At 37.4% G+C, this 18,702-nt stretch overlaps 1 protein-coding gene across 6 annotated transcripts in view; it reads right to left on the bottom strand.

Annotated features, from left to right (window-relative positions):
• The window catches only part of tox2 (TOX high mobility group box family member 2), a 153,794-nt gene that overhangs the window by 23,807 nt on the left and 111,285 nt on the right, over window positions 1–18,702 (bottom strand). For 4 of the 6 annotated variants that reach the window (XM_056237571.1, XM_056237569.1, XM_056237570.1 and 1 more), the window contains 2 exons: window positions 5,350–5,583; window positions 72–302 (listed from right to left, as the gene is read on the bottom strand). In XM_056237571.1, the coding sequence (XP_056093546.1) occupies window positions 72–302; window positions 5,350–5,583 (465 nt within the window). The remainder of the gene's footprint in view (window positions 1–71; window positions 303–5,349; window positions 5,584–18,702) is intronic. The other 2 variants (XM_056237573.1, XM_056237572.1) reach the window with 1 other exon arrangement.

Raw genomic sequence — 18,702 nt, 5'->3', positions numbered from 1 at the left:
CCATCCACCCATCCACCCATCCATCCATCCACCCATCCATCCATCCATCCAGTCGTTCTGCATTTACTGACTTGTTTCTGTTCCTCTCCCAGACTGTCCCACATGGAGGCCACGATCTTGGACACGTCCCCAAAGGTGGCGTTGGGGTTTTGGCCCTTGATGGCGGCCTGAGTGTCCCTGAAGAAGAGAGCGTACGCTGAGACGGGCTTCTGCGGCTCGTTCGGGTCCTTCTTCTTCTTCTTCTTCTGAGGTTTGGGCTTGGGCTTCATCATGTCAGAGGAGGGTCGCTTCTCTCCTGTGATCTGAACACAAAGAGAGAGAAAACGAATGAGTCGGGATGCATTTACTTTAGTCAACAAGACAGATGACTTGTCTAAAGCTCAAATGCTAAAACTCTTGTGTGTTTCAATGTTGCATTTAGACATTGTGACTACAAACAAAAACCTTCAACATTTCTCACATTATCTCAGTTTATTCGCTATAGTTTAGAAAATGGTGATAAAATATGAGCAGAACTCAGAGTTATTAAATCAGTTGATATTTGACTGGTTTTGTCCGTCCTTCTGTTAGACTCTCACACATGAATTATGTTGAATATCTGTCAGCTGTTAAATTTAACTACACAATTAGATAATACCAGTTTAGCTCAACCAGTGACCAAGCAATGCTTCATGTTGTTCAGTCTGTGTGTAAAAAGAGCATTGGCAATTACAGAAAACACACTGAAGAAAACATGATCAGCTCAAAGTGGAGGAATCATTTTTGGTTCCAAATTTGTATAAATGTCACTGGTAGTCGCTGTATGAAGAATTATTGGGTATAACATGTCACAGTTTACTTTATTTTGCTCTCCTCACTTACATTAGTTGATAGTGTCCTAGTAAAAACATATAAAAAATGATATCTGGTGTCTGAATAATTTTTGGTTTGACTGTACAAAGACGGGTCACTCATATTACGTAAGAATTGGGGAAAAGTGCATTGCGCAATATGGCAAAAATAAGTCCCGCATTCTACATAAAATAGCCAATCACCGAGTGGTAAAGTCTTTTTTTGGTAAAATCACATGGTAAAGTCAGTTTCCTTGAAGAGCAAAGAATGAAAATGAAATATTAAATGCATGTGTAGTTTGTTGATATCGAAGAGTTCTTCAAGTGCGTCTACATCTCCCATCATGCACTGCTGTTCCAGTCACATGCATGTTTGGCGATGCAAATGCGGGTTGTCTTTTATCTGCAAACATCATGAAATAAAAATGGGATGCACTGGATTGCAGAATGCTTTCAGTCAAGCGCCGGCGCTGTAATCTACTCTGACAGTTCGTGGACTCTCTTCTGAGCGCTCAAACATTGCGGATGAAATTGATTTCTTAATGCAGAGAGTCCAGCAGACGTTGTTAATATCCCATTTGAATCAGTGCTGCATCATCTCATGTCTGATGCACACTAATATGCATTTCTTCATCTAAAACCACTGTGCATTTAAAATAGAAACACAATTCCATTATTTAAATGAGTCGAAATGAGGATACGGACAGAGAGAAATAAAGAATGGTGAACAATACATCTTTGTCTTTAACAGGACCAAAAACAAAGAAGAGTTAAAGCAAACGAGTGAACGAGGTTTCTAGGACAGAACTTGATGGTTAGATAACATCGTTCTCTCTCATCAGCATTTTCAATGTACCAAAAAAGAGAAACTAATTTGAAGAGAGAGGAAATGTAGCATGAAATCTCCATTCACTCTGACTTTACATGGGATTTACATGACGATGATTACGCAGAACAGTCAAAACGAGTCTTCGAGATACAATGAAATCATAAACTAGCACGTGATAACTCAGAAACAATAGATTTTTCTCTTAATGTGAAAAAAACATGAAATATTAAAAAGTAAATACTAAAGACTAGACTTTTATATTAATATAGAAGTACACATGCATATTATTATTAAGTTGTATTATTCAATCTTATATATATAATTAAATATAAGTTGTATATAGTGTTTTAAAATTATGAAAAAGTAAATATTAAAAACGACTAATATATTATTATTATTAATACTATTATTACATATACTAATAAATGAATATATTACTTAATAATAATATATGAATATGTTCATATAAAATATTATATATTAATATATTACTTAATAACAATATATGAATATGTTAATATATACTATTATATATTAATATATTACTTAATAATATATTATTAATATGTCAATATATAAATGTATATATTAATATTAAATTATTCAAAATTATATATACAGACTTTGAAAAATAAAATGAAAAAAAGTGAAGGAAAATATTAAAAAGTAAACTTTTTTATACTATAGAAGTAGTCTTTAATATATATATTAAAAAAGTAAATATTAAAGACTATTCTTATACATTATTATTATTATATATATTACTATATTAATACTTAATAATATATTAATATATGTTAATATATGTATATATATATATACATATTATATTTATATTTTATTATTAATTTATGTTATTTTAAGTTAACTAACAATAATTCAATTTTAGTTCAATAAATTGTTCTGCAAAATAAGACTCAATTCCAACAGGAAATACATCAACACAGAAAATAAACAATTTCATGTCCAAAACCATCTTTTAATAAAATTTCATACCAAAAATATTCATATGTGATTTGACTAGAGCATATGTCTCTCTCCGAACTGTCGGAAACGCAGAGTGAGGGTTTGATTTGAATCAAGTCCAAACATGTTGTCAGTCCAATGTTTTTTTGGATAGTGAACATGTTGAGTATGTAGTGTAGTGCACTGGTTCCTCATACTTGCACGAGTTCTCGTCTTATTGTGGCGATGATAAACCTTTTTTATGAAGTTTGTCAATGCTGCTTTAGCAAATGCAATGTTCTGCTTTGTGTTTGATGTGAAAACGAGTTTGCGTGCGTCAGAGTAACTCGATAAAGAGTTTTTATACACTAGTAATATGTGCATGATTGTACGTGTTTTTGCATATACTCCACATTCACGTGTCTCGTGTGTGTATGTGCATGTCCACACGCGTGACGCCTATATGTGCACAGCTGCATACATCCAAACTAAAGACTCCTGGATTCAATTAATGTGCAAAAACACACACATTCACACGTGCATGAATATACACAGCATATGTCAATTACACACATACACACGCCCACGCCAGGTAATGCATTCTGGGAATAGATTGGAATCTGGCCTCTAAATGCTTTAGATTTATGTACATTTAATTTGATTAAGCGTAAACAAACACACATGAGCCATACACACACACACGTGCCCTCCATAAGCGCACGGCACATTCCAGAGGAAAATGAAACACAGGATTGTGTCAGTGTCACAGAGTTTAAATGCATTAGCGTGTGTTTGTATGTGTCGAGGAGCACTTCCAGCGGAGGAAATACCACTGGGAATGAAATGTGCTAATTGTTCCCTTTGTCCAGACGGCATTATTATTATTATTATTATTAAAATCCACCAGGATTGAACCAACAATCCCGGCTGGCTGAAAGGCTTCTGACTTGTGTTGACTGGCTTTAGATCTACTCGGACCAGGTATAATTGCACTGGACTTTGTGCTGCGTGAGGCCGGACTCTTCCGTAAGCTCGCTGAAGAACAATGTCATTTAAACATCATGTAAGTTAATTCACTCTTTGTATTCTCCAATCCAATTAAGCATGCAGCGTTGCGATAATGAGGGATTTCGAGCTGCCTGCGCATTACATGCAACATTCAAATTAAATTCAAACTGACACTTCCAATAAAAGGAGAGGATGACGGACAAGCAGGAGTAATTGGTTTTCTGGGACAATGAAAATGAAAAGAAGGATAGAGAGTGAGAGAGAGAGAGCAACATGTTTTTGCCAGCAAATCACAGTGAACAAAAGACGTCAAGATGTGAAGTCAAAATGCAGAGATTTGTAAACACTATTGAGACGCACGGAAAACATTCACAAATAAAGAGAGGAAATAATTCTCAAAGCTCTCGTCTGCCATTTATGCTCCTTTATAACGCGCAACAGATGGCTCCGGAAATAAAAATCACATTAATTATTTTCAATATATATAAACCTTTCAGACCTGCCATGAGCTCTGAGGTCATTCACTGATGATGTATGATCATCTGTGGCCAGAAAATATAATTATGATAATCATTTGTTGGCAGTGCAACACTGTGGGTCGGCAAGTCTCTTCTGCTCATCAAGGCTGCATTTATTTGATCAAAAATACAGTAAAAATTGTGAAATATTATTAGAATTTAAATCATCTGTTTTCTATGTGAATATATAATAAAGTGTAATTTATTCCTGTGATCAAAGCTGAATTTTCAGCATCACTACTCCAGTCTTCAGAGTCACATGATCCTTCAGAAATCACTCTAATATGAGGATCTGATGCTCATATTAGATGAGCAATGTTGATAATAGTTTATTTTTTTGTGGAAACCCTGATTTATTTTATTTTTCAGGATTCTTTGATGAATAGAAAGTTCAAAAGAACAGCATTTATTTATTTTGTAACATTATGTTGTCACTTTTGAGCAACTTAATGTGTTTATGCACAATAAAAGTATTAATTTCTAACTTTTTAAAATCTAGAGTAAATCTTAGTTAAAATCATTGACTGCAAATCGATAGCCATCACTAATGCTTTACAATAAGCTAATGCAATGGTGAAATGCATGCATTAATCTCAGTTAATAGTAATTTCTGCATATATTTTTACCATTTCAAGGTTCATTCAAATGAATATTGCTTATTTTAAGCAAACATAAGTTAACTATTCACTCTAAACAATGCTGGGTTGTTTTAACCCAAAATTGGGTCAAATATGGACCAACCCAAATGTTGGGTTAAAAATGTAATTTAAAATTTTAACCCAACTTCAACTTTCACTTTCAACTGTACATTTTTTAATTACATTTTTAACCCAACATTTGGGTTTGTCCATATTTGACCCAAATTTGGGTTGAAATAACCCAGCATTTTTTAGAGTGGGGTTGTTTTAACCCAAAATTGGGTCAAATATGGACAAACCCAAATGTTGGGTTAAAAATGTAATTTAAAATTTTAACCCAACTTCAACTTTCACTTTCAACTGTACATTTTTTAATTACATTTTTAACCCATCATTTGGGTTTGTCCATATTTGACCCAAATTTATATTGAAATAACCCAGCAGTGTAGGAAAGAACATGTTTATGATACATAATGCATTAAGAAAATGCATGAGGAAAAATAACCGGCTGTTAAATAACGTGCAGCTTAATGCCGATCGCTCTGTAAAACGCCAGATCTCTGGAGGAAACGTTGATGTACCTTTGAGTGGTACTTCGCTTCCTCTTCCTGGGCGGAGCTTGAGGGGGAGGGCGTGGCTGACTGACTTCCTGACGATGACGGGGAACCGTGTGTAAAGGAGCCTTGGCCAATCTGAGAGCTGAGCTGGGACAGGGCGCTCATGGGGTGGGGCAGTATCCGGGCAGATCTGTTTATCATGGGGCTGTGGTGGGCACGGGGGTAATAACTGCCCGCTTGCCCCGCAAACGCCGGCATCTAGGGTGAGAGAAGAAGACCAGACTTTACTACGAGTAATTTTGAAAAGAAATAACCAATTGAGGCCGTTTCGCCTTTAGTCTTTTCTCTTCTACAGAGACCCTTTAAAAAGATATTCGCTTCTTCCCTCACCCTTTGCAGCAGACGTCTGATTATTGGTGGCTAGTTAAGGTTAAGGTGAGTTAACTCTATGATGACTACAAAACAAAGCTCTTATCAATGCACTGACCTAATTTAAGGAGGCCGTAGATATATGACGCTATATATGCAAAATTGCAATGCAACTGAACCCTGGGGTTTTGAAAGTGTCCTTTATAGTTTCAGCCTGACTTATATCATAAACAGATTAGAGAGAGTGATCTAGATAGATAAGCATCATTTACTGTAAGTCATCAACCGCACTTCTCTCAGCATGAATTTCAAAGCTACTTCAGAAAGCCACAAGGCCATCGGCGGCGCTCAACCCGGAAGAATCCCAAAGCAACCACATTAATGACTTGACACTCAAAAACAACAGCAAGAATTCACCACATAAGACATAAATCATATATATGCATAAACAATTGAGTAAATAAGCAGTAATGCAACTACTGTACATACAGGAGAGCGAATTGTGGTCGAAATGCAATTTGCATGGTGCAACTGTACATTAATATCTTCTTAGTGCATTTTGCACCTGGTTAAACCTGATTGTGTTTAATAAGATGCTGAAATACTGCGCAATGATGCAACTCTTTATTTTATGCATACATTAGTACATTTATACCATGCCATATATATATATGCAAATCCTCTTTTTCAAACCAGGCATTGCTAAATTAAGTTAGTTAATTTGCTAAAAACGCACCGGTTCTAATTTCTCTCAAATCACAGAATCCTCTCAAACTGAGCATCTGTATTTTAATATTTCACCATGTTTCATTTCCGTGGCTGCTCTTCAAAAAGCATCTCATCAGGAGATGTGAGCGGATGTCGACGGCAGGACTGCGAACGGATGTGTTCATTTACACATAAATAGGAATACTTAGCCAGCCACAAATCAAAAAGAAAGCCAAATAGAGAAAGTTGATGAACTTGCATTTATTAGCTCCATGCAACATTCACGAGTCGAGCTGAATTAAACATCAACTGTGTGCTTTTAAAATGATTCATGAAGTCAGAGAGGTCTGGGCAGAGTAAACATTACCGTAACGCCTGTGATCTTAGCGAGAGCTTGTAATAGTGCTAATTAACCTCTCAAGACTTGCTAATAGATGAAATTTAAAATGAAAGAGCAAGAAAACGCGAGCAGTTTGAATCAGCCTGGAATATACAGGACACATCCTACTATGTGTCGGTACAAAAGCAGACCTGAAACAAAGGCTTTCCTCATTTAGACGTTTCAGATGTGGAATACTCCACAGCCCCTCCAGAAGCAGCGCAAACACAACCTCCAACCTCAAATCAAATTTCAGCAACACCATTAGTTCAATTTTCAAATGCAGCGAAATAGCTTTAATGTTGGGGAGAGAGAGGGAGAGAGAGAGAGAATCCATTAATTTTCCATTTTCCGTGGAGTTGCTCTTTAAGGGCTTTCACAAACCAAGAAGCATTGAAAAACCAATTAATCAAACATGAATGGCCTATCATAGCGACGGCAACCCCATTTCCATAGCAACCGCTGCCGGCCAAGAGCATCACCCTCTTCTTTAATCTGGGCGCACAACACACAAAAGACAAGAGAGAGAGAGAGAGAGAGAGAGAAGCCAATGGGCTCACTGAGCGAATTTTCATATTACGGCCCAATTCTGTGATTGGAACCTTTGTTGGGACAAAAGGTACCGGGACGACTCCGCAGTCAGCCGCGAAAACCACCAATCTATCATAGTCTATTCTCTCTCTCTCTCTCTCTCGCTCGCTGAATAATTTATGGTATTTGTTTCCAAAGCATCATTGCAGCGCCCTCGTCCCGTTTGAAATTCTGAATATCATTTCAATAGTGTTGACTCGAATTACTGGCCCATTTCTTGCTGAGAAAAGGCCGTGCAAAAAAAAATATATAATAAAATGAGAAAAATGCACACGATTAACTGTGTTTTATCTCTCTTTCTGTTTAGGGACCTGCCAAATACACAACCAGATGAAATTGTCAGGAAAGCTCAACAAAATAACCATTTGCATAGATTAGAACTGCACAATTCTGTCTAAATTGCTATTTTTATTTATTTATTTATTTAGCTTCAAACGTTCTCCCGCAATTCTGAACAGACAACTACACAAATTAACATGAGGTTCTCACAAAACGTTAATGGCTGCAGTCTATTTAAAATGTTTAATTACTCTGAGTAATTAAAAAAAATAGGATTGAGTGAATGATTCAATGACTCACTCATAAAGACTTCACTTGTGTCATTACTGGATGAATCAGCGTTTTTGAACGAATCTCTTGAATGAATGATTCAATGACTCACTCATAAAGACTTCACTTGTGTCATTACTGGATGAATCAGCGTTTTTTGAACGAATCTCCTGAATGAATGATTCAATGACTCACTCATAAAGACTTCACTTGTGTCATTACTGGATGAATCAGCGTTTTTGAAAGAATCTCTTGAATGAATGATTCAATGACTCACTCATTAAGACTTCACTTGTGTCATTACTGGATGAATCAGCGTTTTTGAACGAATCTCTTGAATGAATGATTCAATGACTCACTCATTAAGACTTCACTTGTGTCATTACTGGATGAATCAGCGTTTTTGAACGAATCTCTTGAATGAATGATTCAATGACTCACTCATTAAGACTTCACTTGTGTCATTACTGGATGAATCAGAGTTTTTGAACGAATATCTTAAATGAATGATTCAATGACGAATGCATTTTAACAGTCTCTTGTCGCCGCCTACTGGTGTAACGGTGTAATGACACAATCCTTTATTTGAAGCGCCGTGTTACTTTCAAAAGGTGATTTACTATATTTTGATCACTACCGTAGACATCAGTATTTACATCCGAACTATAACCTTTTATCCCAGTACTTCTGTGATCATTTAGAAATAATGAATTACCTTAGTAAAAGTATTACCTTTAAAGGTACAATATGTAAGAATTTTGTAATAAAATATCCAAAAAAAAATCACTTGAACAGTGTAATATATTTCCTGCAGTTGTGTACTTACAATATCCCAAAAGTCTCCAAAGATTTTTTATTTCAGAGAAATTCCAGTTTTAAAAAGTGGCCGTCCCGGAAAAAAATGTCGCCTGTCAATGACGCAATATCCGCGCTATCCTCGGTTTCCGTTCATACCGCCATAGCCATGACGTAACCATGGCGACAGACGTGGACAACTGCGTAGTGCGTAGCGTTTAGCGGCACGCAGTTCTTGTTTCTTTCAAACATAGACCATGGCAAGCAGACTTTGGCACAAACAAGGAGAACTAAAATGAGGATCAATATCAGCGTGGCGTTTTTGAGATGCCGAGAGCTAGCGTCCGCGACTAACTTGGACTCGACAGAGCTTCACGAGTCACGACAGCTTTATTAGACCGGTGAGCAAATGTACATAAAACAAATCAATGTTATATAACGTTAGCTCAACATGATGAAATGTTAGAATATGGTCAGTATGTTATTCTAATGTTGATCTAGCTGACTGCTAGTTTCGTATAGCAAACGAACTAACACGTAGTATAACATTATAACTTTCAACACACATTTAAATGCCGTTTAGTGTGATAGTGTAACGTTAGACCGAGTGAAGCAGCGCTGCGTTATCTCAAGTTTAATTCGTCTAATAAACTGACCTGTGTGAGTCATCCAGCACTCGCGGGTTCGGTAGAATTAAATGTCCTTATTCCTTTATATCCGCGGGACTCGCGTGTGATATCTGTCTCTTTAGCAATCGCGACCTGCTTCATACCACTGTAATGTTAAAAAACATGAATGTTTGCACTCATCCATAAACATTATTAGATCCATCAGCTTGACAGCAAGTCCCATCATTCAGCGCATCACTGCGTCATCAACCTACACCTGTGTTATTGTTGGAAACTGCGCCCTCTTGTGGCGAAAAAAACCTACATATTGTGCCTTTAAAATATATATTTTTTTAGTTTAGTTTATTGTTAACACTTTACAATAAGGTCTGTTCATTAACATTAGTTAAATACATGTGTTTATATGAACTAACAATTAAAAGTGCTTCTGACGGTCTGTTCACACCATAACCATAACCATAACTATAACGATTAATAAATCAGCGCTCACACTAGTGGACGACATCGTTCGGTTTGCTGCAGTTTTGTCGTCTGTCGCTTTAAATGCTCGAGCTCTTAAAAGCAGGATTGATTCTGATTGGCTGTCAGAGTTTTTATTATTAATCTGAAAGTATTTAGACTATATCGTTTCTCTGTGCCGTTATGGTTGTGCTGTGGTTATTGTTTATGGTGTGAACGGGCCTTAAAACATTTATTAATCTTAGTTAGTGTTCATTAATTTTAACTAATACATTGACTAGTATCTGTAAAGATTATTTAATGGACCCGAGCTAACATGAACTATCAGTGTTTGATAGTTAATAGTTTTTAACGTCAGCAAAGAAACTAGCACATGTACTGCTCATTGTTAGTTAATGCATTAACTAATGTTCAATAAGCTTTATTACAATAACAAATACACATAGATCAAACTCAGATCTGTAGAAAAGGAAATATTAAAAACATGCATGGAAAGAGATGTTTTCATCAACATTCACAGTCCTTTAAACAGAGTCTACTGTACCGTTTCATCTCTTATTTTAACATTAGACTTTTATTATTTTCTAAAGCCATTGCTCTCACATTTCACATTAAAATAAGCAATTCTAAGCGAAGGAAATCGGCAAACGAGCGAGTGTTTTGTGAGAGCGTGGCCGGCCCTGTTATTCCAAACCACATTTGCTTTCAATTTATTTGGAGTCACGGTTATAATCAAAAGAATAAAGACGAGCACCTTCAGCAAACGACTTCTCTCTTTACTGTCAATTTAGACAAAGCAGTCGGCGTGAATTGTTAAACAAACAATATATTGTCTGCCGGCTGCTTACTGCACATTTAGATGACATATTGAATATTTGTTTGCAATGCTGTCTGTTTGCAGAGAGACAGCGTTTTTAGAGAGAGAGAGAGAGAGAGAGAGAGAGAGAGAGAGAGAGAGAGAGAGAGATTGATCAATAAGGGAGAGTGAAAGAGAAAACCTGCCCTGCTGTCTCTAATAGTCATGTGTTCAGGCTATATAAAGCTGGCTGGATGGCTGTACAAACATCATGAAACAGTCTCACAAAGGTTAGTGGTTGCCATAGGTACTGTATGCTAATTGCTAAATAGTATAAACCTTGATGGGGGGGATGGTGTCTGGTTACGGCTCAGACTGAGATATCATGTTCATAGACACCAATGATTTACAGTACATTGCGTATGAATTTCTAATGCCTCGAAATGATCACAACTTTGCCGATAAACCTGTCCTTCTGTCTCTGAGTGACAGTTTACACTGTTTTAGCGAGCAAATGTCTTTTAGTTTAATTGCACAAACGTCCTTCAGCTCGAGCTTCACGTGTCTTTATTAACTTTATCAAGTTAATGTGAGAATAACTGGACTGAAGCAACTTCGGTTTTCTTGATTATCAATCATCACTTTTTAGAAAAATCATGAGTATCAAATATGATCATCAGGTTTATTTGTTCATCTCTCAATCATCATTGTATTGCATTATATAGTTTAAAACTACGGGCTTTGATCATAAGCTAAGCATTTAAATATAATCTTATTGGACTAAGACATTATTAAGTGCATTTTATGTAAGTATCTACTATACTGTTATAAAAATCTCATTTATTTACATTATTGATCTTACTTTTTGTCCATATGAATAAATTGCATATTTTTGCTCTGACTAATATTGAGCTGTTTTTTTTCCTCCATATTCTCACTATATCAGACTATATGCCTGATGCATAAAATATGATACAAACAAATATGTGTTCTTGTCTTAAGGTTCAATAAAAGGTTCCATTTAATTTTATTATCTCATGTCAGGCTTTACATGGTTAAGTTTTTCTCACCACTTTAGCGAATCGTTTTCTTTGTTTTAAACCACAATTTGTTTTTCACTTTCTCTGGTAGCAACAACTTAAAGGGTTATTTCACCCAAAAATGAAGATTATGTTATTAATGACTCTCCCTCATGTCGTCCCAAGCCCGTCAGACCTCCGTTCATCTTCAGCTACTAGACACACGTCAGCAGCGGCACTGAACGCAGATCCACAACAGAACCCGAATACACACACACACACACACACACACACACACCAGACACACGTCAGCGGCGGCACTGAACGCGGATCCACAACAGAACCCGAATACACACACACACACACACACACACACACACCAGACACACACACACACCAGACACACGTCAGCAGCGGCACTGAACGCGGATCCACAACAGAACCGGAATACACACACACACACACACACACACCAGACACACGTCAGCAGCGTCTTACGTCAGCAGCGGCACTGAACGCGGATCCACAACAGAACCCGAATACACACACACACACACACACACACACACACACACCAGACACACGTCAGCGGCGGCACTGAACGCGGATCCACAACAGAACCCGAATACACACACACACACACACACACACACACACCAGACACACACACACACCAGACACACGTCAGCAGCGGCACTGAACGCGGATCCACAACAGAACCGGAATACACACACACACACACACACACACACACCAGACACACGTCAGCAGCGGCACTGAACGCGGATCCACAACAGAACCCGAATACACACACACACACACACACACACCAGACACACGTCAGCAGCGGCACTGAACGCGGATCCACAACAGAACCCGAATACACACACACACACACACACACACACACACACACACACACCAGACACACACACACACCAGACACACGTCAGCAGCGGCACTGAACGCGGATCCACAACAGAACCCGAATACACACACACACACACACACACACACACACACCAGACACACGTCAGCAGCGGCACTGAACGCGGATCCACAACAGAACCCGAATACACACACACACACACACACACACACACACACACACACACACACACACACACACACACACACACCAGACACACGTCAGCAGCGGCACTGAACGCGGATCCACAACAGAACCAGAACACAATACAATGCTGAATAAAGTCGGAGTTTTTGTTATTTTTGGAGCAAAATGTATTTTCGATGCTTCAACACACTCTAACTAACCCACTGATGTCACATGGACTACTTTGATGATGTCTTTATTTCCTTTCTGGACAAGGACAGTATACCGTACACACATTTACAATGGAGGGACAGAAAGCTCTCGGACTAAATCTAAAATATCTTAAACTGTGTCCTGAAGATGAACGGAGGTCTGACGGGCTTGGAGCGACACGAGGGAGAGTCATTAATGACATCATTTTCATTTTTGGGTGAACTAACCCTTTAATATCTAATGTCACTGGAAAACAACACTGAAAAACAAAAAAACTGATTAAGAGAGTTTTTTTGCAACGGAAAGCATTTAAGACTCGTTCCACACTCGTTCTGTTCATTCAGCAGAGACTCTGTGTTAGGAAACTTCATTTCCTGTTCCTCTGTTGTGTCTTCAGTTCTCTGAACTCGCTGTTCATCACAGCCAAATAACAACCGCCATCCAATTATGAGCTTCGCATTGAGTGTGTGGGATATCTGAATGCTATTGTCTGCGAAATCTCCTGCAATTGGTCAGAGCAACACCTCAAACCAGCCGAAGAGATGCTTGTAATGAATCTGAGATCATATCGATTACTGATATTCATCAAGTATGCATACTCTTCAGCCAATGAATACAGTAGATCATCTAATGTACGATCTGCTTCTGGATGTGACGTGTCTTTTAATGATTGACAGAAAATGTAATAGGATCCAGAAAGTTGTACTGTATTTTTTTACATGAATTATCATGCATTGACAGTAAAACCACCTAAATAACTACACCAGAATAATCATATACAGGTGAAACTCGAAAAATTAGAATATTCAACTTAAAAGGTGAAACTAATATATTATATAGACTCATTACATGCAAAGTGAGATATTTCAAGCCTTTATTTGTTATAATTGTGATGATTATGGATTACAGTTTATGAAAACCCCAAATTCAAAATTAGAATATTGTGAAAAGGTTTTCATAAGCTGTAATCCATAATCATCAAAATTATAACAAATAAAGGCTTGAAATATCTCACTTTGCATGTAATGAGTCTATATAATATATTAGTTTCACCTTTTAAGTTGAATTACTGAAATAAATCAACTTTTGCACCATATTCTCATTTTTCGAGTTTCACCTGTAAGTGTTGCTTTATGTGTCAAATGTTCAGGCCACATAATAATCCAGTTATATTAAGTTTCTGTGTTCAGAATAGACACTTCTGCAGTTTGCATGCGGATGGCCTACTTAATTTGCAGAACACAACAAAAGCACACTGTATTCTGTTTCCCACAATGCAATGTGCTCAACTTGACCCTCCATTCCTAATGCAACAAATAAATCCTAAGTAATACCTGCAGTGATGCTTCCGACTCATATCTGACTATATTAGATTATGCAAAAATAGTAAATATCGCAACACAGCCAATGAGAGTGAATCTAGGCCACTGGTGATCAACTAGTGGGTCACCCCCCTAAAATGGGTCACAGGTCTGTTCTGACAGCTACAGGAAAAAAGTGCAAAATGCAACTAACCAAAATAGACACTCGTGCATCAAGCGTCCAGTCAAACAATTTCACGGTTTTATTTGTGAAGTTCACTAGCAATCTCTGAGTAAAAATGGTTTCTACATATTATTTTTGTTAATGCGTTTCACGGAGGGACCGTATTGTAAGTGATTCTGGTGCCCAGTGTAAAACGAGTCCGACAGCTAGAGAGGAAAAAAGTGCAAAATGCAACTAACCAAAATAGACACTTAGTTGTTAACGCCAAAGATAAAATACTTGTGAATTAAATTGTACGTTTTTATTTGCGCAATTCACTAGCAATCTCTGTGTGAAAATGGTTTCTACACCAATTTGTTTTAATGCATTGCATTTCACCGTGGGACCGTATTATTGTTATATATAGTTGTTAATGCCAAAGATCATGTGTCCAGTCAAACCTAAAATATAAAAAAAATGTCATGTTTTATTTGTGAAATTCACTAGCAATCTCCATGTGACCAACACCAATGCATTTTTTTATGCATTGCATTTCACCGCAGAACCGTATTGTAAGTGATTCTGGTGCTTAGTGTAAAACGAGTCCGACAGCTAGAGAGGAAAAAAGTGCAAAATGCAACTAACCAAATTAGACACTCAGTTGTTAACGCCAAAGATAAAATATTTGTGAATTTTACGTTTTTATTTGTGCAATTCACTAGCAATCTCTGTGTGAAAATGGTTTCTACACCAATTTTTTTTTTAATGCATTGCATTTCAGGGTGGGACCATATTATTGTTATATATAGTTGTTAATGCCAAAGATCATGCGTCCAGTCAAACTTAAAATATAAAAAAATGTCATGTTTTATTTGTGAAATTCACTAGCAATCTCTGTGTGAAAATGGTTTCTACAGTACACCAATTTTTTCTGAATGCATTGCATTTCACTGCAGAACCGTATTGTAAGTGATTCTGATGCCCAGTGTAAAACGAGTCCCGAAGCACAAGGCATGATGGGTAAGCGATCTCAGTCTCGCCCGCTGCCGCTGATTGAAGACATCTTGTTGGGAGTGATGGCTCACTCCACGCAGGTTCACAGTTGCTATTGTAAAATCACAGAGCGGTTAATTGAAACAAATGACTATAATAATAGAACATTATCCCGGCAGGCTCGCGGCCATGGCAGCTTTAATTAGCCGCGCGCTGGAGACTGATCTCTCGCGCTGGAGCCGTAAACACGCGGGCGGGGGGGAATCTCATCCAGATCTGCCCTCACCGCGACTCCTCGTTCGCCTCGAGGGCAGAACATGAAACCCAGCACATCTCGTTCTCTGAATGTCTCGCTCCGTGCCCGCCGGGGTCATTTATAACAACGCTCCGGGTGCTAATAAGGCGGCCAATTTATAAATCAAGCGCTGGTTAAATCTGTAAGCAAACGCAACCTGTCCTCCCCGAAGACGTGCGAGTTTCATCTCTGAGAGCCCGTGTAAACGAAAGACGGTTACAAAGCGCTGGTCTTTGAACTCCGAGCTGAAGTAAAACCTCGACACACCACATCACAGAGCGGCTCCATTCACAACACACTCACACACAGATCACAGATCAGCACTGGCTTTCCATGCCTCATTCATCAGCACTGTTATCAGCTTTACCTCAGACAACCTGCGCTCACAATACACCATAGCTACATTGACTGCTTTAATGGTCGAAACCCAAACAACTCAATAATTATAATGAAAAAGAGGATTTCTCATTTTGTTTTTGTCTTTTATGCTGACCTTATGTGATCAAAAATACAGTAAAAATTGTGAAATATTATTACGATTCAAAATAGCTGTTTTCTATGCGAATATATAGTAAAGTGTAATTTATTCCTGTGATCAAAGCTGTATTTTCAGTCTTCAGGGTCACATGATCCATCAGAAATCACTCTAATATGATGATTTGATGCTAAAGAAACACTGCGATACCTTTTTTTCTTCTTCAGGATTCTTAGGAATTCTAAAGAACAGCACTGAAATTATTTTTGTCACTTTTTTAGCTTGTTGTCACAGAAGAGAAAGACATCCGAATTTCCATCTAATACGAAAAAGTAAAATTTGCCAGACGAGCTGATATGATTTTATGCAAACATTCTGGAAACCTCTGAAAAATGATAAACACTCACTATAAAGCACATAAAATCAATCAATAAGTCAAATTTCTTATGAAATTACTAGCAATAATTGATCCTTATAATTGTCCTAGTGAAGAAATGCAAATGATGGTTTTCCACTAGAAACATCCCGCATCTTTGAATGAAGTGAAAACCACAAAAATCCAATTCAGTTTTCACAAGGTCTTAATGTTAGAAACATTCACGGGAGGAGGAGACTGGAGGCAACAATTGAAATAATTTGATTGGGCCTTTATTTCATGGCTGGGACAGTTTTATTGCATCATATTCCAATTCAATTAACTGGGATGTAAATCTGAGGGGAGCGACGAGAAGCGTTTCGCCTCTGAAAGACTAGCAGGGTCTTTCTACGTGTTCATTACCGTCACGACAGCGCCAGGCATGCGCATGTGTTCATCTGAAACACAACAACAAATTCACTTTCATGCATTTAAGCATTTAATAAGCTTCCTCGGTGCGGCAATGCGGTTTCGCTTAGTACGTCTTTAAAATGTGACCAGGAAAAACAAACAAGCTAACAAAGGCTTTAGCAGAGACGCTTAGTCGCATGGCATGTTCACAACGGTTATCTGTGTGTGTGTGTGTGTGTGTGTGTAATGAGGCTAACACTATAAACCTACAGGACGGTCAGTGGTTTAGACACAACACAGGCTTCGTCTCACTGTAGTCACACAGCTGATAAACCATCAGGCTTATTGTACAATGAAAAGAGTTGAAGAAGAAAGTCAGACAGTGTGTAAGGACTGATCACAGGAGCGTTCTCGACCACATGATCACATGCAGTCTTCACAGAGAGACCAATCCCAGAATGCACTGCACAGAACAAGAGAAAACGGTTGATCGTGTTTGTATTTCATTCAGTATTGAAAGAATCCATAATAGGTTAATACACTCTAAACAATGCTGGGTTGCTTTAACCCAAATTTGGGTCACATATGGACAAACCCGAATGTTGGGTTAAAAATTTAATTAAAAATTAAACCCAACTTCAACTTTCACTTTCAAATGTAATTTTTTTAATTACATTTTTAACCCAACATTTGGGTTTGTCCATATTTGACCCAAATTTGGGTTAAAACAACCCAGCATTTTTTAGAGTGTACTAACTATCTCTAATATTTGTGTGTGAGTGTGTGTGTGTGTATTATTCGGTGTTGTTAGTGTTAACTAAAATTAAGATTATTCAAATTATTTTCTGAAATTGAATTATAGCTGAAATAAATGAGCTAAACTTAAAACGCTTAACTGAATTACGTTGAACTACTAAAATGACTAAACCGTTAAAAAAATCTAAAGAAATAATAATAACAATGGGAAAAGCACATATTATAAAATTACTAAAATGAAAACTGAAAAAATAAAAATAAAACGCTAATACAAAACAAATGTAATATCTAAATGTAAATTAATATAGAAAATAAAATTTTAACTTCAATAATTTTTTTAATAAAAGTAGTGTGAATTAAAAGTGTTTAAATTGAATAAATTGTAAAAGAACAATCATTGTAATGCTAAATTTAAAATGATTCAAATATAAAATAATTTGAGATGTTCAAGTTAACAACTCGAGGTCACATGACAACTATGTATCATACTGTTCGAAATGTTCATGGAATAATGCCTAGTGTTTTAAAAAAATAGCATGCAGTATGCAGTGTACACTGTGTAGTATGCAGTGTACACTGTGTAGTATGCACTGTGTAGTATGCAGTATGCAGTGTGTAGTATGCAGTGTGTAGTATGCAGTGTGTAGTATGCAGTGTACACTGTGTAGTATGCACTGTGTAGTATGCAGTGTACACTGTGTAGTATGCAGTATGCAGTGTGTAGTATGCAGTGTGTAGTATGCACTGTGTAGTATGCAGTGTACACTGTGTAGTATGCACTGTGTAGTATGCAGTGTACACTGTGTTGTATGCAGTGTGTAGTATGCAGTGTGTAGTATGCAGTATGCAGTGTGTAGTATGCAGAATGCAGTGTGTAGTATGCAGTATTTTCTAGCAAGACCTGATGCGAAGGCCTAAGACAACAATTATACAGCACTATGTGAATGACCCCTTAGCAGGCAGCTGCCTATTTAGACAGCAAGGCAGCTCATAGGTTTAGGAAAGAGCGTATATATTTCCCGACCTCGTCTTGTTTGGGCTGAAGTCTGAGTTTGACATGACAGCTC

The sequence above is a fragment of the Rhinichthys klamathensis genome, unplaced genomic scaffold, assembly GCF_029890125.1.
Source record: "Rhinichthys klamathensis goyatoka isolate OS25496 unplaced genomic scaffold, OSU_Roscu_1.1 h1tg000488l_1, whole genome shotgun sequence".
Classification (NCBI taxonomy): Eukaryota; Metazoa; Chordata; class Actinopteri; order Cypriniformes; family Leuciscidae; genus Rhinichthys; species Rhinichthys klamathensis.
This window is presented reverse-complemented; position numbering and strand designations above follow the sequence as displayed.